The 24,190-nt window shown below is 40.6% G+C and overlaps 2 protein-coding genes across 2 annotated transcripts in view; one reads left to right on the top strand and one right to left on the bottom strand.

Annotated features, from left to right (window-relative positions):
* Positions 1 to 988: 988 nt before the first annotated feature.
* Positions 989 to 14,200, bottom strand: slc22a16 (solute carrier family 22 member 16). Its single transcript, XM_056405201.1, has 8 exons — positions 14,061 to 14,200; positions 12,407 to 12,883; positions 10,720 to 10,837; positions 8,186 to 8,747; positions 7,096 to 7,223; positions 3,727 to 3,836; positions 2,989 to 3,088; positions 989 to 2,796 (listed from the first exon to the last, which is right to left on the bottom strand). The coding sequence occupies exons 1-8, from the start codon at positions 14,102 to 14,104 to the stop codon at positions 2,638 to 2,640; spliced, it is 1,698 nt and encodes a 565-aa protein (XP_056261176.1). The 5' UTR covers positions 14,105 to 14,200; the 3' UTR covers positions 989 to 2,637.
* A 7,226-nt stretch (positions 14,201 to 21,426) lies between these two features.
* The window catches only part of mettl24 (methyltransferase like 24), a 33,194-nt gene continuing 30,430 nt past the window's right edge, over positions 21,427 to 24,190 (top strand). The window contains exon 1 of the mRNA XM_056405611.1: positions 21,427 to 22,267. Within this exon, the coding sequence (XP_056261586.1) occupies positions 21,947 to 22,267 (321 nt within the window). The 5' untranslated portion in view covers positions 21,427 to 21,946. The remainder of the gene's footprint in view (positions 22,268 to 24,190) is intronic.

The raw sequence follows: 24,190 nt of genomic DNA, 5'->3' as shown, positions 1-24,190 counted from the left end.
GGATTACACTTCAAACTTTGGACAAGATTTCTTTGATGTAACTCCTGAACATGACCAGTAAATGGTGTCCTCTTCCCACTTTTGCAGCAGCCCTTCTAGGCGGAATATTCTACTGATGTTGTTTTTGTAGCTCTAAAACATCTCCCCGAACTCTAAATAATTTTTTCATGACGGGATAATACTAGTAGGAGTGGAAATTTGTCCAAATGGGCCGTAATTTACTGGCATTTGTTTTGTAGCCCTTGTGCCAGCCTTTTCCTGTCTTTATCACAGTGTAAGCGCTGCTACAATATACAGAATCCTGAGTGACGATACAGTATGTAACCTCGCACTTAACCTTCAAACAGCCCTCTGTCCGCTTTCCAAAAAAATGCCCCCTCTCTAGAAGTCTAAAGTTCAATTTGGTCCTCATAAGGATAGAACTAAAACACACACACTGAAGGTTTCCAACAGTCTTCACTCCATAGTGTCCAACAACAACCACACACTATTTGGGGCAACAGTGTGGAAGTTCACATTAGCAGGCTGGCTGTTAAGGTTCAAGTGAAGTGCATTACACACACACACACACACACACACACACACACTCACACACACTCACACTCACACACACACACACACACACACACACACACACACACACACACACACACACACACACACACACACACACACACACAATACACACACAATACACACACAATACACACACAATACACACACACACCACTGCTCATGGATCTGTAGAGTTTTCTATTCCAAAAAAAAAACACAAGGGGTTTGTTCATGTGCTGGGTGGTGCAGAGGGAGCTGTTATTATGGCAGTTGGGACCTCCTCTCCACTGGCAAATAGGAAGCTGTTGGTGATAGAGGGCTGTTCCCAGACCTGCTCTGTTTGCCCAGTATAATAAAAATAGATTCCCCACTTTTCCAGCACCAGGTTGAACCCTCCAATTCCCAATTTTGACAGACTGAGAGAGGGAGAGAGTAGTTTTGCCTCGGTATTGGCCATCTTGTTTATTTTTCCATAATGAAATAAAAATAATACTAACAAAACAACTTTTTATACAAAAAAAAAAAAAAATCATAATGTTGATTGTAAAACTGTTCAGAACTGAATGCTGAACCTGAGTACTGTCATCACCTGGTGATCAAATGTCATCACTGTTAGGAAACCAGTTGATTGTCATGATTTTTTGTCCTCCTTCAGATTAAAACACAACACAATGGTTTGATATGAAACAAATACATGCTAGTGCTGTACTACAATATTCAAAGCAGGTGAATACAACTCCATACTGTTGTGGTTCATTCCTGTCTTTGGTCCAAACATCTGGATATCGCACCTTGACTCACAGTAATGCAGTATTACTCTACATACTTTTCCTTCCATATGCTCAGCATCATACCCGGTATAAGCATGAAGAAAACAAGGAAACCAACTTACACACATGCACACAAATACACTCACAATAGATAACAAAGTTAAAGCTTAGCAATGGCATCTTAAACAAGATGGAATTGAGGATAATATCAAACAGTGTAAAATTCAAAAATACCTTCAAAATGATAGTTTCACAGTGATATCTAAAAGCGGATGACCTGAGATTAAAAAAAAAAAGTTGAAAAATTGAAAAGGTGACTTTAAAATAAATCGAAAATAAGGCACTTCTCTCATATTATAAAAATACATGCTATTGTTTTGATTGTGGTAATATGTATGGGATGTATTTCAATGTAAAATAACCAAGACAAAGCCATGATCGGCACTTACCATGAGGTAACTAAATCAGACTGCAGCATTTGGCATAATCACGATGACCTTTTTGCTTTACAGGAACTCTTATTTTTGTAGTTTCAGTCATTGGTCCTATCAATAATATAAACACTGTGCTCACCACAGTAAGACGAAATCGGGGAAGTCCGAGAAGAAAGAAGTCCAGTGGGGAAAGAAACACTAGCAGTTAGCAACTTAAAGACTTCCTGTTCAAACTTTGACTTGCTGTGCTTGCCTTAGTTCTACACGCAATTTTCAAGACAAAGATGGTGTCAATAAATCTAAACTGTTAGTTTACTTTCAGCCTGTCTGACTCTGACTGTTGTTGTGGCAGTGGATCTGTGTTCAACCTTTGCAATTACTTTGGTGAGTTCAACATTATCATAACTAATAGGAACAATTGGCAAAACTACCAAAATAAGACTGAAGTTGTCATAAACTGAAATGATCCTTTCCTATTCTATCCTTCATGTTTCCATGGACACAGAAATTATGCAAACACACACAGACACAGACACACAGACACACAGACACACAGACACAGACACAGACACAGACACAGACACACACACACACACACACACACACACACACACACACACACACACACACACACACACACACACACACACACGCACGCACACAGTGAAGCCTGGTGGTCACTTTACAGAACAAAATGAGAACAATAGCATCATTTCAAGAGTTCTGATAAAAGCTTGTTTCCTTTTTCCAGACGATCCAATAAATCAATGGTGTTACTGTTTCATCATCTCCTCTCTCTTCGCTCCTTCTGTCTCATTCTGTTTTTCCAAAGCTTCTTTCGGTGTGTCTGTCCCTCTCTTTTTCCAGCAGCGTGCAGCTCAGGCCTTGACATCATGTTGGTTCATCTCCAACCCATCCTGTTTTTTGCGTCCCAGAGCCTCTGCCTCCTCCAAGGTGGTTGTTAGAGGTTTGCCCAGGGTCTCAGGCAACAGCAATGTCAGCACTCCGATAATGAATGCCAGGATTCCCACGATGAGCTGCACAGGGGTCATGATAAAAGGAAAAAAAAAAAAAAGAATTTGCTAGAATTTACTCTCTTACCCTTGTAGATAAACTATGATAAATATGAACAGGGTACTAAGGTAACAGAATGGACAAGGTGAAAACAGGTAATTAAATATTAAAAATTTGTTGTTCTGCAAGAACCAGCCAAAAGAAAACATGTATACCTGAGGCAGATAGACCCAGACATCAGCCAGGTACACACAGAAGGGGGCCACCACACTGCCAACACGGCACATCATACTGCCACTACCTACTGCCAGAGACCTGGAGGGAGATCATGCACAAGGTCAGCAACATTAGAGAATCTTATGTCTGTACCCTGACATCAGGGTACAGACCTAAGGCCTACCACCACCAAAATAGAGGAAAAATCTATTACTGGAAACTCTCTGAACAGTAACATTACTTTTTGATCAAAAAGTGTACCATAAATGCAGCTGTACATAAAACACTGGTTGTACTGTCAATGTATGATCAAAAATGTTTTTTTTTAACTTTGCTGTTTCTTCATACATGGAAAGACACAAAACAACTTTAATGTGCCCATAACGATATCCTGTGGACAGGGGTAGACACATACAAAAACACATACAATGTTGATGACATTCTTGACCCGTCCTTCCTGTTTGTTTCCACTTAAATAATGCTTAAAAAACTGAGAACTAAGAAGAAGGTAAACAAAACTACATTAAAATATATATCAAATTGTGCTGTAGTGTGTGTTGGCAGGAATTTTACATTAAAGCTCGGGGAAACAAGCTAACTATTTGTCAGTATGACACCAGCTTTAACAGGCTACTGGTGGTTAAAACATCTATAAAATGACAAATTGCAAACTGATTCTAGGCCAGATATTCTATGTCTCGGGGATCTGTATATGTTTTGATTCAGTTTGTTGTTACCTGATGATGGTTGGATAAAGCTCACAGGTGTACAGATAGATGAGACCAAAGGCAATGGCGATGGCAAACTTCCCTGTCATACAAAGAGCGATGGCCAGCACCTCGATGTCCTGTGGAAAAGGGGTGGAGGGGTGAGAAGTGAGCTCAACAGTCATGGACATCATTTTGGCAGCATGTGATATTACAGCCAACGTCATTAACACTTGACTTTTGACCTTAAGACTTTTCATCAGACCACTTACTCTGTTAATAGTCAAGCTTTAAACACGAGACTCTTACAGCCCTCCATGGATGGGTGAAGTGAAGTTCATGCTGACTCAATTCTGCTCGGTTACATTTTCTAATAAACTGATCTAATAAAGCGAAGGGATGATTGCTCCCTCAGTCACTCACTTTTAATTTACCTCATTATTAAACTTTGTAGCATGGGAACCACTTAAACAAAACTATTTCTATTCATGGCAGTGTAGATATAGATACGATACTGAGTGTTTAATATTTGCACATACATGTCTTTCATATCTGAATGTGTGTTTGTCATGTGTTTCAACGGTACACAGGCAAAAAAAAAAAGAAAAAGCTGTTCTTGGAAAGTGAGCTGTGACCTAAGGAGCCACTACGGCTTCTCTTACCAACACCTGGAGAACTACAACTGAGTCTGCTGCTGTGACGCAATAGATACAGACACCAACACCCGGCCCAGACTGACAATGCTAAAGATACACAGAGACAGGAGGGAGGCTGTGTGAGGTGATCCTATCCACATAAGCTATTTTTAAACTGCTGGCCTGAAACGAACCAGCTTTATTTTAGGGTGCTCTGAAAGTGAAGGTCTTTGTTACTTACTTACTTACTTACTACCCTGTAATTTATGAATTTGTTTATTAAATATTTTTGCTGTTAATCAGTCACTGCTAGTGTGTGTTCCCATGGTAGTAAAAGTATGTAGCCCCATGTGAATATATGACACACACAGGGCTGTTTGCGTGGCAAAAAAGAATCGTGTCCAGATGCCAGATTTGGCAGAAAGCTATGTCATGTGTCACCAGAGTGTAGTGCTTAGAAAAACTTACAGTGGTTACATGTGGACAAAATACAGATAGGGAACAAGTTAAGCCACTGAAATAAGTATAAATGTTTGGCTTTAGAGCGCAATTACTGTCACTCCCTAACTAATACAGTGCAGTGTCAGTATTTAGACAAACACAGCATTCAAAAGTAAAAGCACTCAGAGTAGCCATGATAAAAATAAAAAAAAACACACTTTCTAAAGCATCAGACACAGACTGAAGATTTGACTGCTAGAGTTAGAAACACCAGCATTACAAATCTTCAGAAAGTTTAAGAAAACTACTTAACAAGTATGTAAAGAAAACCCAAGCCCAGAACAGAAGAGCACATCGTGCAAAGATCAACAGAGGGACCAACAGAATCTGAAGATTTCATTAACTTTGGACAGGAGCTAGCTACTTGTTTCAGAGCGTTTCTAGTCTTTATGCTAAGCTAAGCTAAGCCTATGCTGGCTGTAGCTTAATATTTACTGTACAGACTTGAGTGTGTGTTGTATGTAAATCCTGTCACTAAGAAACTGTCACCAAATCAAGTTCTTGTACAGTATACTTATACAGTATACTGCTTCTACTCCTCTTCTCTCATACATTAGAGACCATGACATGTTTACCAAGGTAAGATATACAGTATAAGTCAATGTAGTTTACCAAAGAAAGTTACAGACACTCTGGTATGTGTGTTAAGTCAGCAGAGGGAGTTCACTAGATTGTGTTTCTCTGTGGAGGCCTGCAGAAGATACTACAGTGACACAATCAAAGAAAAAAAGAAAGATGCTGTCTCCACTGTTTCCACTGTCTGCGTGCGCTTGTTTTTCACGTCACACTTGTTGACTGCTCTGTTCAAAAAGGCTTTCAAGGTCAAAGGTCATATTTACTTGGACATTAAGTACCAGCTGTTAGCCAACCCAGCCATAAGCAGTACTAATTTGGGTCACAGCTCAAAACACACACACACACGCACACACACGCACACACGCACACACACACACACACACACACACACACACACACTGGGAGCTGAGTGTGTCATATATCAGAGCTCAACAGTGAAAGTGGTCCAACCGCCCGGGGCAACGTCAGGACAGGACAATAAACTCCAGACAGATTGTGCCACTGCAGAAAATACTTAAGAAATATTAAAGTAAGCCTGTTTCTGGCTTTCCCTGAAAGACCTTGTTGACACTGGAGTCACTGGCCTTGTTCTGACCTGGCATTAACCTGTAGGGTATGACCACAAGTTGACGGCTCTAAGCACTTGAGTTCACACCTAGCACCAGAATACGTCTTCACATGCGTCTCTAGTGACAGATTGTGATCGGGTTTCAGTTCCCTGCTTTATATGCAAATACACATGTATGCATTGTTGTTTTAGCCAATGCGATTATGACAGACGTGTCTGTTATCAATGTGTATGTGTTTGTGTGTGTGAGAAGGAGAGAAAGAAAGAGAGAGAGAGAGAGAGAGAGAAGAGAGAGAGAGAGAGAGAGAGAGAGAGAGAGCGGAGCAATGAGGGATTAAGTGAATCATTGCAATGCACACAGCTCTACAATAAAATAAGCTTGTAGTCATTTGAAACATTTTAGTGTCATTATGAAACTGTGTTGGGACTAACTAGACTGTGGCAGAAGACGTCAGTTGAGTAGGCGGTCCTTCAATGTGGCCAAGGGCGCCTTTGTGTTCACACAATGTTTGAGTGATTGGGTCTCAAATGCGTCCTCAATGCATCTTAGGAGCGTTCACACCTGTACTTAGAGCTGTCCACTTGTGATTGGATCCCCCAAGATACATTTTAATGCCAGGTCTGAACAGGGCCACTGTCACATGTGTAATGCTCCAAATGCAGTGAAACATCAGGATTTGACAAAAGTGGAAGTGACAGCACTTACAAATGACTGTGAGAAAGTTAAAATAAACATTCTTTGAATGAAAATTGGCCTGCATTGATTATGACACGAAGATTAGTGTGGTGTCTGGCTAGTTCCTCTAAATTTGGGGTCATATAGGTGCAAAAGTTTGTGACAGAATTTTTGTTACTCATATCTATGACTATTTTTATGGAGCCACTAAAAATTGTGCTGACACCAGTAGTTTTATAATCCCAAAGCAATAACAGTGTTGACTGCATCTATGGCTGCAACAAAGGAGAAAAACATGAATTATACCAACACTTAAATATATATATACATATACTGTCTCTCTCTCTCTCTCTCTCTCCCACACACACACACACACACACACACACACACACACACGCACACACACACACACACACACACACACACAGAGTTTTTGCACGTACAGCAGGCACCACAATGATGAGCATACAAGCCACCCCGGCCAGTAGCAGAGCTGGGGCACAAGTCTTCTTCCTTCCAATCCGGTCCATTGCAAAACAGCCAACCAGATACGAGGGGAGCTCCACTGCGCCTGGAAACAGCCAATCACAGCAGCTCTCAGTCTGAGGTTATCACGGCCATGACACACTGACACTGTGACATTCTATCCAGGGGACCTAAATAACTAGTTTCTAAAATGTTGGCAAAGATCAGCTTCCTAAATGTGCTCTACTGTAAGTCTCCAAAGGAATTAAGTGGGGATTATAAATGTTCCTACTGGATGTTAAAGGAAGCACATAATCAGCATTTTCTGTTATGTGTAAAGAGAAAGGAAGACAAAGTAAACCTAATGCAAACACTGCAACAAGCATATCTTCTGCTGAACAGCTAAAATTGAAATCCCAGACATTAATACTACCAAATGTGGTATTTATGATGTACATTTGTGAAAATAATAATTCACTATATATTAGCATTAGCATATATCAGCATTGCATGAGTAGTACATCGGTTTTAGATTTGTTTAACAACAAAAATGTTTATTACAGTACAAATCTTATTTTCTTAATTAGATAAAAAAGCAACAGCAAAACTGTTTAGTTGGGGCGGGGAGCTGTAGTTGTGGTGGGGAGCTGTAGTTGTGGTTTGCTGCATACAGAAAACTGCTCTGTTCTTGGAAACAGAGCAGTAAGCCACAATGGTGAACAGCAAAGAATCTTACTGCCTTCTCAACGACAAAATATTCTCCCAGGTGATATACGGCCTGGGATGAACATGATATTTGATAGTGTGCAGAACTAGCGTTATGGCTAAGACAGTTTTATTAGTATTCTGCCCCATTTGATAAACAGGGCTGAACTAAGCTCAGGGCTAATAGCCTTATTTGTTTACATGAGAAAAGGCTGATCTGTTATTAGATTTCCGTTTAAAATCCAAAGAGGTTCAGCAGTTGACAACAGTTCACAAACACAAAGGTATCTACATTCGAATGGCCGAAGCAGGACGTGTTATAGGTTCGTAATAGCATTACCTCCTCATTAGCCAATCACTTACCAGCAAGGAAGAGGTTAATGTATTGGTTTCCACCTAGGTTGACTGAGCCTAAAGAGAAGACATAGTAGCCCAAGCTGCCGATGAACCAGATGGCCCACACTGTGCATGTGCGGCCCGCCATCCTCCAGCTTCCAAACAGATCCAGGATGGACAGCTTCTTTTCACTCTGCGATGGCCGCTCCTCTGCCTCCTTCTCCAGCAGAGCTCTGCCGTTCTCTCTCTCCTCTGGTTCCAGGAGATCCTCTGCCTTCAGCCTGCACTCAAGGCCATTGAAGCGGGCAATCGCATCCAGCAGGGTCTGAGTGTCCTTGTAGCGGCCCTTGGCCATCAGGTAAAAAGGCGTCTCCGGGAACTTCCAGCAGAAGAACAAGAAGGGCGAGGTGCATATGGAGAGGATGATCTGGTAGATCCACCAGACCCGCACCAGGTAACCGGTCAGAGCCACCACCATGATGCCGACTGCAAAGGCCGCGTGAACGTGCATAGAGGTCCATGTGCGTACCTTGATGCCAGTGAATTCGGTAACGTAGACAAACACCACCACGAGGTAGCCACTGGACACCTGCCATGAGCAAAGCAAGGAAGGAGGACGGTGAAATGCTGAACTAAATTTATGGGCACTTTGTGTCAGTATTGTTACCACAGAATGCATAGTGTTAAGTTTTTAATTTTAAATGGCGTTTGTTATTTTTTTAGGCCATATATCCAGCAGTTGCAACTTTTACTTAACAGCAACAACTGCAGTCACAAGAATGTAAGAGTAGCACAAGTAAAAAGGAATTATAAAATCAGTTACACAGCTACATATAAAAATATAAAGTTTGCAAACATAAGCCACCGTAAGCTGCTAGTCATAATCAGACCAACTCAGACTGTAGCAGAAAAATTGAATACATTGAAGTGAGAAAGGATGAATTTTATCACATATTAATTCAACTCTTCATTCGTAAAAGAAACAGTGTGGCTTTTTATCTTTTTAAACAAAGTTGAAATGGGCATTGTTACATTTTCCTTTTGTTTTTTACTAAACCAACTATTTGTCATTTGTATATACAGTACCATAATCACAGGACGATTTATATTCACAGCAGCAATATGTTGATATATCTGCAACTTAAGGGTAAATATGTTTAATTCTGTTTATTTAGCCAGATCTCTAAAAGAGAAATATTTCAATCATAGTGTAATATATATGTCAGTAAGCTGTCCCTGCTTATAAGACAGAATATGCACTGTGTGTAGTGCGGCTGAGCAGTATGGGCCTACACTGTCTGAGAGTCTGACTCTGTGAAAAACAACAGCTGTAGCTGAGGAGGGCTGGGGGGGATGGTAGAAGACGTCGAGGAGTGAAACAGTGGGCAGACTGTAGGGGCTCTTTCAGGACAACTTTACTGCCATGTGGGCTTGTAACCGTAATGACTCCCTTCCTTTCCCTTGTAAACATGTTCTTTTATGCACATAAAATCACACAAACACACATTTGACTATACAAAGACACACTGAGGGCACCAATTTAGTCTCTGCCGCTTTACTGCCATGTATCCCTCATATTCCATATGATTTTTTTACTTTGGATATGGTAGTTTGTTTTTTTTTAAAGCTGATGCACCAACTAAGCTTTACCAGGACACAGGATCTGATTTAATTTGTAAGACGTATTCTGATGCTCATATTTTAGGTATTTTCCTAAAGTCCTGAGCAAGAACGTCAACTCAATTCATATGTAAATGTCATATTTATAAATACGCAGATATCTATGCGTGGCATGCAGAAAAACAGATCCTCCCCTTAACATCTATATCAATTTCTTTTTTCTCTCATTTCTGCTACTTTCATGCATATGGATGTAAATGGGTTCTCAAAACTATTACCACATGAAAAGACTATTCTAACTTATTTGCCAAGTAAATTCTTCTATCACAAACTACGCCCAGTAAGAGGACAGAAATACATTATACATACAGTTAAAGTTACACAGTTATATTTACTTATATTCATTTTATACACAGCTGGAGCAAACATTGTGACTTGCATGTTGGCTTGACTGCAAAATGACTAACAGGAGGTGGCTCTTAATATATTCACAGAGAACATTAGCAACTGGCTGAGAGATTGTTTTGCAGAGGAACTTCCAGAAATCGGATACATAGTGAACCTGAAGAAGAATGTTCCTTTACAAGGAAAGGTAGAAGGTAAGGGCACCTCCCTCGTCCCATGTTAACTTTTGCAAAAAGTCCAGAATGCATGCATTCATAAGAAACTTCTTTCAAAATGATAACATTTACACACTGACATTAGGGTTTTGAAAAAATTTCTCAAAATGCACTTCTACACTGGATTGCCTTTACAAGCTAAAGTTCCTGGAACTGCTTTGGATTTCATATGGTAGTGAGGCCACTATCCTAATCCACGCTACTTAAGTTGCCATTCCCTCAATGGCGCCATCCACGGTAGAAAAGAAAACAGACATACAAAAACACACAACCATACACAGTACAGAAGTGCACATGCATGTGTGCACAGGTTGAACTCACCATTGCAAGGAGGAAACGAAGCACCACAAAGAAATAGTAGTTTCCAGAGAATGCTACGGCCACCCCGAGCCCAAACTGACAGAGGCTGGTGATCATCAGAATCCTCACACGACCAACTCTGGAGGAGAGAGAAACATACAGGTGAGAGGAAGGGAGAGGAAAACAGGGTGAGAGAGAGAGAGAGATAAATGGACAGAGGGACAGAGGAAAAAGTAATTGAGTTTATACAGTATGCTCAGGTAAAAAACAGGGAATCATTCATTTGCAACAGTTTGGTCAAATTCTGCAACGAGTATGATACACGCTTGGATAAAGAAATGTGATCCAGTTCTAAGACAAGTGAAGTTCTGCTTCAAGGTGTGTTAGCTGCAGGGCTACAAATGATGATTATTTTCATTACCAATCAATCTGCCACGTATTTTCTCAATTAATCAATGATTTTTTTAATTGACAAAACATCAAAAAATAGTGAAAAATGCCCATTAACATATCGTAGAGCAATGAAATGAACCAACAGACTGAAAATATTCAGTTTACAACAATGTAAGACTAAAAAAATTCTCATTTGAGAACCTGAAACAATCAAATGTTTGATGTTTTTGCTGTGATGATGGCAATGTTGTAAAGTAATATAAACTTATTTTCTGTGGTTCCACTTACAAGGTCAAACTGGTGGAACAATCATGATGCTCACTGTCTGAGTAAGTTTGAGTAAATGAGGCTTCATTTCATATCTTGCAGATCTGCGTCACTGAACACCTGTACAACATCTAACCTCAATATTATCCAATTCTGTACAAACCATCATTTTTGCTTTTAATAAGGGAGAGATGCTCCACATCCCCTTTGGGTGCTCAGTGTAATTCATTGGCAGGCAGTCATCCAGGTCATGGTTATCCACAACAGGTTGAATCAAGGGCAACTGGACTTGGTTGTAGACCAACCGCTCTTGGATCAACGCCAGCAAAACTTGACCTCACAATGTGAGCCATAGTTACCAGACAGTGCCCACACCAGTGTAAGTGCACAGATAAAAAGCATAAAAATAATGATTAACCCATCCAAAATAACTACTGCCATAAGCATTTAATTCTAACCTCCTCTGTCTGAACTGTTAGCAGGATCCATAATAAGAGATAGTTGGGCAGACATCAAAGCAGGTGCCCCGTCGACTCTGCCCTCATCAGGCAAAAGTCCTACTTCTAAATGCTGACCACCTAAGTTCCGTTCTAGCCCAGCAGCTGGCTGTTGTGTGGCCAGGTCACCAGATCTGCCTGATGACACCTGATGTTCTTTTTCCACTCGCATCTCTTCTTCCTTTCCTTTCTTTCTCCGATCATTCACATCTATCATCCACTTTTCCTGTCACTCTCACCTTCCCTTTCCTACACCACACGCCTATGAGGCAACCACGGGTGTGCACTCAGTCCTTCGCTCATATACCCGTCACTGAGCATGAGAGAGGACAGTGTCATGTTTAATGCTGAGGCAGAAGTGCAGACGTGTCTCCTGAATTTATGACTGCATGTGTACAGGATTAAAAAGTCAGCCTCTCAACCTGCACGCTCCTTTCAATGCACACATGAAAAACAACTTCCTTATATGATGAAAATCATGTGTCTCACATGATATAATTTAACTTTTAAGTTTCCTCCGCCTTCTTCTCCACCCTGCAGTTCTTGCTTACCTGTCAGCAATGTCCCCAAACATCAGCGCTCCGATCAGCACCCCCAGCATGAAGGTGGGCTGGCACAGTTTGGCCAGCCACTCTTTCTCACATACCAAGTCCCAGTCCGTCACAATACTTTGCTGAACTTCAGAGCGGTCGTAAACAAAGTTTCCAACACAGGCTTTCACTGTTTTGTTGCCGTCAAAGTCATATGTAAACCCTTTGGGATCGATGCGCAGGGCGCAGCGGCACCGGCTTAGCTCCCACTGCTCTCCCTCAGACGTCCTCACCACCAAGGGCCCAGTCCCTGATTTGAAGACGGGCAGGACCTCTTCCAGACTTGAGACTGTCAGGTTACCGTACAGGACGTCAGTGATGTTGCCGGGCACACTGCACACAAAGTTTGGAGTCTCCACCAGGAAAACAGAGGCCAGGTAGTGGATCCCACAGGCTACGGCCTGGAAAACTGCTGCAAAATATAGACATGCCTGAAATCTGGAGAGAAAGAAAATACATTTAAAATATGTATATATATATGTATATATATGTATATATATATATAGAATACATGTGTTGTATGGCATTTGGATTGTAATAATTGCATTAATTGTAATTGTAATACAACAACAACAAAAAACAAGTGCATATCAAAGATGCCATTAGATTTTATGTAATTCTTAAGACAGGTTAGAGTGTCCTGTGAGCATGTGAAATTATCTCATCCCTTTATTATCTCCTTATTTATTGACACATTTGTTGGTTTGTTTGTTTGTCAGAAGGATTAGGCTACACAAAAAGTACAGAACCAATTTGCAACAAACTTGTTGGAAGGATGGGGCATGGCTCAGGGACTAACCCATTAAATTTAGGTGTGAAACCAATTAAAGGGGTGGAGCCATGAATTTCTATTTAAAATCTCTTTCCTTAACATTATCGGATTGGACATTTTTCAACAATTTCCTTGAGGTTGGCCTTGGCGGAGGTACGAGTGTCATTCTAACTTTTAAAACACATCCTCTTGCACAGAAATGTAAAATGCAACTTTATATAAACCACATGGTCGAGAAAAAAAAAACGTGGTGGTGGGAACGATCATATTTTGTTACACTTACAAAAGACCAAACAAATTCATTCAGTATGTGCTTTTATAAATCACTGTGAGAAAACCTAACTAATGAAGAAATTAAAAGAATTAAATGAGAATTCAAGAATTTCCATGACTTTAAAGTGGGAAGATAGGTTTGGGAGGCAAACCCAAGACAGCAAAGCCCACGTTCTGGCATTTGTAACTTTGCAGCAGATTTAAAATATGAGAAAATTATATTTATCTTGCACATTAAAAAAACAACATCTTTTTTTTTTAATGTAGCCTACTTTTCACTGTCGTCCCACAGGGAAGCATTTTGTGATAATGAAAGCATCCAAAAGTACAACTGCACACAACTAATGAAATGTAAATGGTAAAAAACCTCTTGTTGTTAGAAGTATTTGTTTTAAAAATGGCATAACTGAAGTTATAAAAATAACTTCAGTCGTTCAGCGGTTGCTGGTCAAAAGCTACACTAACTGGTTATTGATGAAACCATAAAAAATACCCCCGAACTCGTTGAGAGAACAAGAGGAAATGTGCAAACTTCATAAGTCTGGAGAATAGTAGAAAATCTCTCCATACCTCTTGAAATGTCCGAGCTCGTCGAATATTCTTTCTACGCTCATTTTCTGACGGCGGCTCTGAGCGTCTCTCTCCCCGGCGACCAGCGGATTCTCAAGTCATAAACTGAGGCTTTTCACGGAGCCGAGTGAGGGTAGGAGGGGCGCACACACTCACATACACGTCTACACACACACGTCTACACACACACACACACGCGCTTTCAAACGCGAAATCAGGGGTGGAAAACTAGCCGCTTTGACTGGAGTCGATGATGTTTTGGAAAGTTTCTGCTGCTTGTTGTATCCTCTCTGATGGGTTCACTTGTATTTTGTAGCCTTTTAGATCAAGGTATAGACTTCACTGATCAGGCCTTTAATGTTCTCTGACAGGAACTGGCCTCTTCTGGTCATGATGAATGTGCCCTTGATCATATCAGTATATTGATTTTATCATTAGGCCTATATCTTTCTCATACAATGAAGTGGGTTCCTAAGTGAAAGCCAGGTTAGTATGATTAAAGACAAGGCATGAAGTCACTTTTGAAAACCTGATCACTTCACAGACATTTTTTGTGGATAAACTCATATATCACCTAAGCACAGCCTGAAGAGCTCCTAAGTGATGTGGACAGGATCAGTCTGGAAGCAGGGCTGTTTACTCCTTTGTAAACAGACCCCCTCTGCATAACATCCTGCAAGTGTAAGACTAGGCCTCTGACATCATGGAGCCATATTTCGTCTGACGTGTTACCCCAGTCAGGGTCAACCTTTTCAAAAACAAGTGAAACAAAAGCGCCTGGTGTGTGCCACTTAAGTGTAGTGGTAATGAGCTGCTGAGTTCATAATCATCCCAAGGTCATGGTTAAGAGATCTGAACAGTGAACCATGTGGCTCAAAGTCTGAATGCAGCTGCTACTCTTTCCACCAGTGCTGTTTTCCAATAGTTAATGTTAGTTCTGTTGATCAACTTAATCAATTAATTGATTAATCATTTCAGCTCTACTGAGTTTGTGTGTGTTTGCACCTCTGTGTGCCAGTCGGGCAGTATGAGCATTTGTCTTCCAAGGTAAATCAGACCTTTTCTGGCCATTAAAACCACACAGGTTTAGTTCAAATCTGTAGTATAACATTCACCTCTGTCTATGTGTGCATCAAATTAAAAACGTGTCAGATTGCATTTGAATCCGTGCAAGTGTGCATGCATTTATGTTTAGTTTAAAGGTTTTAGCTGGCGCCCCCCTCAATTTTGCTTCCAATGTTCATACACCCACACAGAAACTGCATAGGTTTGTCTTTGAGATTTTGATTTCTTTTGAATAGAAAATAACCCACAAAATGAAAACCGTATTAGATACAAGTGCCAAAAATTATAAATACAATATAAATAAGACATTGCACAAAATAAGATATCAAAGAAAACAAAGAAGACATTAAAAATGATTGCACAAACAAAAGATATTAACTGCAAATGCAATATGCATAACGTAGTTGCATAATGTGTTCTCCAGCACACATGGGAAAGTTTTGTCTGGTGCCGACAATCCGCTAGTGTTTCGCTTTCATATTGAGTCGATCCAGCCGTCTGTGTTCATGTCTGCATAGTGTTACATGGGCTTTGTCTCTGTTTGGTGGGTTTATCTAGTACTGACACAGATTTACTAAACTCAGTGAAACAGCTGTATTCACAGTGTGTCTATATGTATTTTATGTATCAGATATGTTTGAATTTTATTAATATGTGTGTTTAGAACTTTTTATTTAGGGTTGGGGTGGAAAATTTTGAGATTGAGATTTCACCGAGAAATGCCTCTACTGAAATCTCTCTAGTTTTGCGCTGCTTCACTATCAATATCAAATTTGACTTAGTAATGTTCAGATGTTGTAGTATGGTATGGTAGATGTTTTGGGCTGGCCCTCCATAATTACAAAGGGATATTCACTCTGAAAGTTTAGTTTTTGTTAGGCTAAAACAAAAGTGTTCATTAATGCTGTGTTCCATCTTCATTTACTCATAGCCAGTGACATCTAGGCTGATGCTTTCACCTCTTGATGAATCTCACAAGTGTTACCTTTCTTTTGACAGATTAAGAAGATTGAAGGTTATACATGTAGACATCAGCCTAGATGTTACTGGCTAGGAGAAAATGAAGATGGCACGCAGTGTAAATGAACAATTTCATTTCAAATTTTGTAACTCTGTGTGAGTATTACAAGCAATTCTAGCTATTTATTGATTAGCAAACCACGTTACTAACACTTTGCTCCAACTACAACCGTATCTATGGTAACTACCAAATTCAATAGACTATTCATTTCATCACGTTAGTGTACCTCTGTCTTTTTCCCATTTTTCCTCCTCTCTCTTTCTGCTTTTTCTACCCTGAGCTTTGGTCGTTTTAACATGATGAAAGATACAACGTCTTTTTCCGGGGTCACGGGCCTATGCCACTGGCAGGCGCTGTTCAATGCTGCAGAGAAGACTAGAAAAAGCCCCCCCCCCCAAAGAAAAACCCCAATAAAACAAAAAAACAACCTCTTTGTGTTTCTGTTTCAGCAAGTGTTTCTATTGGAGCCTTTGATTAATGATTGATAATCTAAAGTACCTGTGGCTGTATTGACTTACTGCGACTTGCCTTCACCGGATTCATCATAACTATGACAGTGTTTGCTTTTGCCATCACACTGACTTGCCATCTGCTCCACTTCCTCAGATGGGAAATCATCAAACAGGAGAAGTGTTATTGAAATAGGTAGCCTAATTTACGCAAACTGACAGTGACAATTCATAAACGGTGTGTAACCTTGAAATTAACAGCATTGCAATATCATCAGCAAAACCTATTATTGAGGAGACGCAGGTTTGATAACCATAAACAAACGCAGCTGAGTGGAACATCAGTCTCCTCTGTCCTAACTGCATTTTTACAATCTGGGCTGGGATTTTGATTTATTCTGCAAATAGATATTTTTGCCATAAATAAGAGGATGGAAGTGAAAGTAAAGTCTTCCACATGAATGCAAGGCTGTTGTGCTATAAGGCTACACTGTAAAGTTGTATTCGTTTTGGTAAATATAATTTTATAGCTTATACATTATAAATTATTCCTTGTGATATATAGACTAGCATGCAATTTTAGCTATTTAGGAGAACAAAATGCAGTGTGTGCTATTGACACTGGCTGGAGATTGATCCACTTTTTGGAGGGCTGTGTTGCTGACTAACCTCTTTCTCTCTCCTCCCACTGACCTGTCAGCTTTTATTTGCTGTCCACCTCCTTACGTGCTTTCAAAGATATTGAGGGGGAGCTGATAAAACTTTCTGGCATGTGGTCATTAAGGATAAAAGGCGTTTATCCTTGTTGACTGGTGAATGGTTGTTTTTGTACATGTCCTGTTATGTTCTGTTTTGTACTGCTGTTTGTTGAAGGTGTGGGAGAAAGACAGATTTGCTTTATGACCTTAGATACTCTTATTAAGTCCGGAGTTACCGAATCAATCTGTGTTTTACTTGTGCTTTTGGATTTTAAGTTTTAGGTTTCTCGTGTTTGTGATCTGACCACAGTGACAGTGGACAAAAGTGTCAGTGCGGATTACTCTGGGGTTTGAGTGTGGCCACAGGCAAAAGCAAACACATTCTGACCTTCACCTACTCCTGTCACAACTGGCTGCTTCTCACCGAGCGAGGCTTCGATAAGTTTACCCAGGTTTCAACCAGAAAAAAAAAGGTCTTTATTTTCCTTTGCATGCTAAACTATTTCAGTCCAGTTTAGTCTAGTTCTCCCTGCCGTGTTGTGAAACCTGCAGAAACCACAGCACATGTGACAGAGGAGTTGCTGTTTGTTTACTAGATAGCATCAAGTTCATCCCACCTGCAAGAAAGCTGCTCTCTTTCAAAAGCTAAAAAATATTTTTCTAATCTTTAAACCTCACCCCATCTTTTCATAGCCTATCATTACAAGTGGCAGTTCTTTGTTTGTCTGTCTTTTCTTCTTGTAGTTGAGGTGTTGATTGTCTTGTTCCTCTGTCCTCCACTCCTTATTCCCAGGTGGCTCAATTTACATTTTCTCCTCAGCCTCTAAAACCTGTATTTTCTACTGAGTATTGGTATCAACAGATGGTCAAGCCAAGCTATGTACTGTAAATCTAACAGCAGCTAACTCCCGATGCCTTTATCTGTTGAGTTAACAGTCGGCCTCTGTATGACCATGTTTGACCTTTGCACTGATTGATCACAGAGGAGAGGAGAGGAGAGGAGAGGGGAGGGGAGGAGAGGAGGGGAGGGGAGGGGAGGAGAGGAGAGGAGAGGAGAGGAGAGGGAGGAGAGGAGAGGAGAGGGGAGGGGAGGGGAGGAGAGGAGAGGAGAGGAGAAAAGAGGAGAAGAGAGGAGAGGAGAGGAGAGGAGAGGAGAGGAGAGGAGAGGAGAAGAGAGGAGAAGAGAGGAGAGGAGAGGAGAGGAGAGGGAAGAGAGACGCAAACTTACAAAAACGCATTCCATGAAGCAGCAGATTTTGGGCAGATCCCTACAAATCATTGCAATATGTGTAATGCCATCTACAGAGAGAAAAACATTTCCTGTGGTCAGTCTGAAAAAGCCTCAACAGAAAGCCTGTTTCTCAGACTTTGATCTGAAATGTGTAACCACAAAGGCACATAAAGGATTATAAGTAAAGAGTCATACATAATCAGCTACAGGCACACACAGTCACACAAAATACATGAACATGTGTACAAATACACAAAGAATCTGAGCTACTTTCAAATGTATCGTGCCTCACTTCATGTAATAACTTCTACAGGAATCTAAAGTCAGTCTAACAGGGGTGCATTCTTTCCCCATCCACTCATTGCTTCCAGCACCATTATCAGTTACATTACCAGTTGGCCTACATCACTTCAGACATTCACAGACTTAAAGTGACTTCTAATCCAATCCATATGGTCTTAAATGTTCATGACAGACCACTTGGTGGCAGTAGAGATTGTCAGTGCCATATCTCTTCACATCTGTTTCCCAAACCTCACTAAACGTGTCACTAAATTAATGTCATTTTCTTACATTGCAAGAAAAGGCTCTGATTCCAGAAGGGTGAACTAAATATACCTTTAAATGTTTTGATTTTCCCTTAGGACTAATAGCACTGGTCTTATCAAGTTTTTATTCTAATTACTGCAATTTACCATTTACCACCGTATTATTCCTTCAGTGTCTATAAAACCGTGTAACCGTTTTAAACCTGTCACATGTTACTTTACACTCAAAGCAAAGCCAGTGTGTGAAGGGCCGTGTTAATGCTGGTCTGCTGTCCACAATATGCCCTTCAAAATATAACTTACCCTGTCACTATGTCTCTCTCCAGCCAAGTCTACTTTCACAAATATATACTGTATGTATGTTGTTATATATGTTTATCGTCCTCAGAGGACAACTTGATTGACTGATCACATCATTTCATTCATTATTATTTCTAGTACAAAGGGGGCAGTAGAGAGCTAATTATAAATTATCCAAATACAAAATTTTGTCATTGTATCCAAAGAGCTTAAAGAAGGCAGCTTTATCATTGTCCTGCATTCATTTTTTAGATATAGTTATATGAGAATGTTATGTGACGCTAGACAAATCCTACACTGTAAATCCCAATCCATCTGTGATACACAAATGTTAAGGACTGATAAAATTAAATGAAACATACAACCTTTATGTTCACTTGACACAAACACCTATCCTTTGCAAGCTTGACATAATTGTTTTATGATAGGTCAACAATTTTTGATTTTTGAGTTAATTTTACTTAAATTAATAAAGTCAATATAGCCTAATTAGTTCAAGACTTTAGGCTTCAGGCTTATATTTTTGATAGTTGAATTAACTCAAAAATGTTTGTAAAAGTATGCACTAAATGTTTTTATGTTCATATCACCAGAAGTCAATTTCTTGCACCAAGCAAGCTGCAAGGCATAAATTTCCAGTCAGACAGAGGTCATGATACTTGATACAATTATTTCTTATCAACAAACGTTTAAGTTGAGTAAACGAATTAGGATTTACAGTGTAATTTCCTTTTAAGTGAAACCGAGTGATGATTTTCTTTGTCCAAAAACAATCCGCTTTGGCAGTCCGGATAAATGGCGTCTCCTCTTTTAGTCTAAAATATCAATAGCATATTCAATAAATGAGTGCACAAGAAGGGGCTCTGATTATTAATTTGTTCATAAACAAAAGCGGATTTAGTGGTCTTTGGAGGGACATCAATGACAAAGTTAATGAAGTGACTTGAGAAGACAGTGTTAGCGTACAAATACTTTTTTTTTTTTTAAATTACTGGCAGAAAGAATTAAGGCACAGAAGTTAGTTTCAGCATGTTGCAAGAGATTTCAAGGCCACACTGAATAGTAACAGGCAATTAAGAGATTTATTCAGTGCTGGAAGATACACCTGAGCATGAAGACTAACTACAAAGTTAAAGAAATTGTGCTGGGATTACTGGTTTCTGCATAAACTGAAGCTTAACTGTGTTGCTGTCTTGAATTTGTATTAAGAAGTAGTTCAAGTAGTATTAAGAGATGGAAAAGGGCGAAAACGGATGCAGAATGCAAAAACTAAGCAGTGAAAAAAGTTTAAAATGTGAGTCATATTGTGAATGAGGTGAAGTAGACAGAGAAAGAATGAGCTAACCGGCCAGGGAGCAAGCTAGCCGCCACCCACTGCAGCTAGCTTGCTCCCAAGAGGCTCTGCGCCTGGTGTTATGTCTAATTCTAGATTCTAATTTAGTGGCAAATACGACCACATTACAATAGTTTAAGTAATAGTATACAGCTCCAGAATCCAGCATGCCCCCCTGTCTACTAGCAGGGGTAAGTATGGGCTCAATTTAGGGTCAAAATCATTTTGAGCTTGTAAAGTGATGTCCACAAACAGGAGTGGGGAATCTTACTTAGGCATATGTATATGCCTACATTCAGACATTTCATTTTAAAGTTCAATCACTTCTCATCGCTGTCAACTGTTAAACACCTAGCCAGCTAACTGCAGCTGGCGACGGCAGTCTTTGCTCTGCCTCCTCAAGCTTGTTGTAGCAGCACATGTACCAGTTCTGCACCAGAGCAGAACAACAACCACCTGAGAGATCTGCCTGCCCTAATAGCTAATAAAACATTTGCAGCAAAGAAAAATTTAATTTGAGCATGAGTCTGCTCTGTGACAGAGTTAACTGTATGCAGATGCTGAGAGAGAACTGCATGGGCGCTTGTAACAGCAGGCCCTGCCCATATCTAGCGTTACACAGTAACCCGAGAGTCTGTGGGGCGGGAGAGGCAACTGGAGGGAGGAGGCAAAGCAACAGAGGGGTGTGTGTGTGTGTGTGTGTGTGTGTGTGTGTGTGTGTGTGTGTGTGTGTGTGTGTGTGTGTGTGTGTGTGTGTGTGATGTGAGTCAGATAGAGAGAAAAAGAAAGCAAATTAAAGGGACGTGTGTGTGGGACTTGAGAGTGTGAGGAAGGAGTTCCCGAAGTTTTCAAAGAGGGCGGCACACATCGTACTTCTGGATGTGTTTGCAGAGCCTCATGATACACACGCCAACATGCACGCTGTCGTTCAGGTTAAGAGGCAGGCACGCACATGCATGTTGGTTCACGAGCAGAGGTGTCTCTTGTCATGTTGGTGTTTCATTAACTTAACTCCCTCTGTCTAATGGTGGACTTTGGACCTGAAGGAAAGGAGAGGCTGGAAGAGAAGAGAAGAGAAGAGAAGAGAAGAGAAGAGAAGAGAAGAGAAGAGAAGAGAAGAGAAGAGAAGAGAAGGACAACAAGAACGGAGTAGAAAAATCAATGGGCAAACCAAAACTTCCAGTTGAGGAGATGGAGTGAAGCGAGCCAGAGAGTCACACAGGACAAGACAGTGACTGGACATGGGCAGAGAGCGACTCACCCTGGGGTTGCTGCTGCGTTTGGGTATTCTGCTCACTACTGTGTATGTGTGTGTTCATGTTTACCTGGACACAAGTTGGCGGAGAGCACCTGCACCCCTGGCATTTGAACATCCCATCCAGTCTAGGCAGAACTTGGGGCAACAAAGCAGAACCAAGCGGGTCTCTGCAGAGACAGAGGAGCAGGACAGGAGCATTAAAAGGAGAATCTCCTACGTCCGAACACTGAAGAAGGACGGTCCAGCTAAGAAGAGGGATGAAAACAGAGAGGCCCCCTCATCTCCTCTCCACCCACACAGAAAGGTATGTTTCAGATTGATATCCCATCAACGTTTGAGCTCTTAATTGCTGCGATTAAGATTCTTGTAAGGTTATCTGATCTTAAATCAGTGTAGTAGGAGACAGAGCAGCTCAATAAGGAGCTTTCACTCCATCTCTGTGAGTCACTGGCTTAAATCTCAGTAATCCCAGGAGGGTGATGAAGGAAGAACAGGCAGCAGAGTCAATGCATGTTCACTGGGCGCTTCTGAAATGCTTTGAAGTTGAAAAAGAGAGTTTGTCACCAGTTTCTGGCCCATGCAAAGCTGCATTTATTTTTTTTTTTTTAATCAATTTTTTTTTGGATAAATGTATACAATTTAAACAGGTGTAATTTCAACACAAACTACAAATAAAACACTAACACTGGCTTTTTGTATCAGTAGCAAATCTATACAAAGTCTGCTTTAACAAAGGAGCATTCAGATGCAATGACTTTTAAGAGCAAACACAGCTATTCACATACACACACACTCCAGGGGATTGACCCTTGACCTGTGAAGGGTGTGTTGAAGCATCAGCTTTAACAAAACTCCCACTTCCCTCCCTTTTACTGTCTCGTTGTGCCTTTTCTATTTCTTTCCGATTCATCTCTGCTCTCTTCTCCATCTCAGTAGCCTTTATTTTGTCATTTGACGTCTGCGTCCATCCATCTCTCTTTTTGTGTTTCCTTTCACGGCCAAATTCCACCAACTATCCCACCACCAATACATACCCACAACAAATCTGCCTTTTCTTAATCTTGCTTTCTTCTCTATTGTCCTCCTCTCTGTTGCATTTCCTGCTTCTGGTACTTTGGGGTAAGATATGCTTGTATGCTCGCGTTTGTCTTTAAATCTTTAATGACTTAAACCAACTGAGTTTTAAATGCCATGGAAATCACTGCAGGGCTATTATGCCACACTGAGAGCGATCAGCACTCATGCACCATCAATAACACATACCACCATATGCTCACTCTCCCTGCTTCTTAACACAAAATTTGTCACATACGACGCCCTGGAGGGGCCCGTAACAAAATTTCTGTGTCATGTGCTGCTGCTGTTTAACTCTCTCTCTTTTTTTCTCTCTGCCTACATTTCTTCTCGCCTTTTCTCCCTTTAGGTCTCTCATCTTGAAGATCACTGCTCTTTCGCTCTGTCATGTTACCTTGTTCCTGTTCTTCGTGCTCTCATCCTTACTTTTGCTTTTTCATCTTTCCTGTCTGTCTCAATTTGAAATTTCAGTCTCTCCTCCTACTTCTAACCCATATTTCTCTTAGTTTCTATCCCTTCCTTCAACCTCTGTCCCTCTCTCTCTCTCTCTCTCTTTCTCCTTTTTCCTGCTCACTCGCTGGCTCCCTGCACATATTCCTGCATAGCAGATGAAATAATGGGCAGGAAAGCAGGACTGCTGCTCTGCAAGGAAAATGACAAGGACGCCTCCGGCAACCTTGATGAATAACAATGAGGGGACTTCAGAGAAGAAGCTCAGTTATCAGTGGGCAAGGTGAAAAAGGTGAAAATTAGTTCGTAAAAGCTTAATTGTGGTGAAGCTTGGTACAGTGCTTATGCTATTCGAAGCACTTACTGATTTGCGAATTTCTGGATTTTATTATTTGGTTTGTTTATGTTGGCATTTAGTGAGTTGCAGTGTACTGCTGTAAAATTGAGAGTCAGCACGCCTTCCCCCAGTCCAGGTGGTTGGCATGCCGTGTAAAATGTACTTGCAGTGCGTTTAGGCCAAAAGGGATCGCACAGTTTGGAACATAACATTTAGCAGTATTTTATATTTTTGTTCCCCTCCCCTTTTGCGTGTTAACTATAGTATAAGTGTTTGTGCTTTCAACAGACTGGGGAAGGACTGAAGTTTTATGTTGCTGCAGAGCATAAACAAAGTGTTAGCTGCCCCTCACTGGTTTCTATTTAT

Source organism: Seriola aureovittata, chromosome 19, assembly GCF_021018895.1.
Source record: "Seriola aureovittata isolate HTS-2021-v1 ecotype China chromosome 19, ASM2101889v1, whole genome shotgun sequence".
Lineage (NCBI taxonomy): Eukaryota > Metazoa > Chordata > Actinopteri > Carangiformes > Carangidae > Seriola > Seriola aureovittata.
Note: the sequence above shows the minus strand (reverse complement) of the source record. Positions and strands in the feature narration are given on the sequence as shown.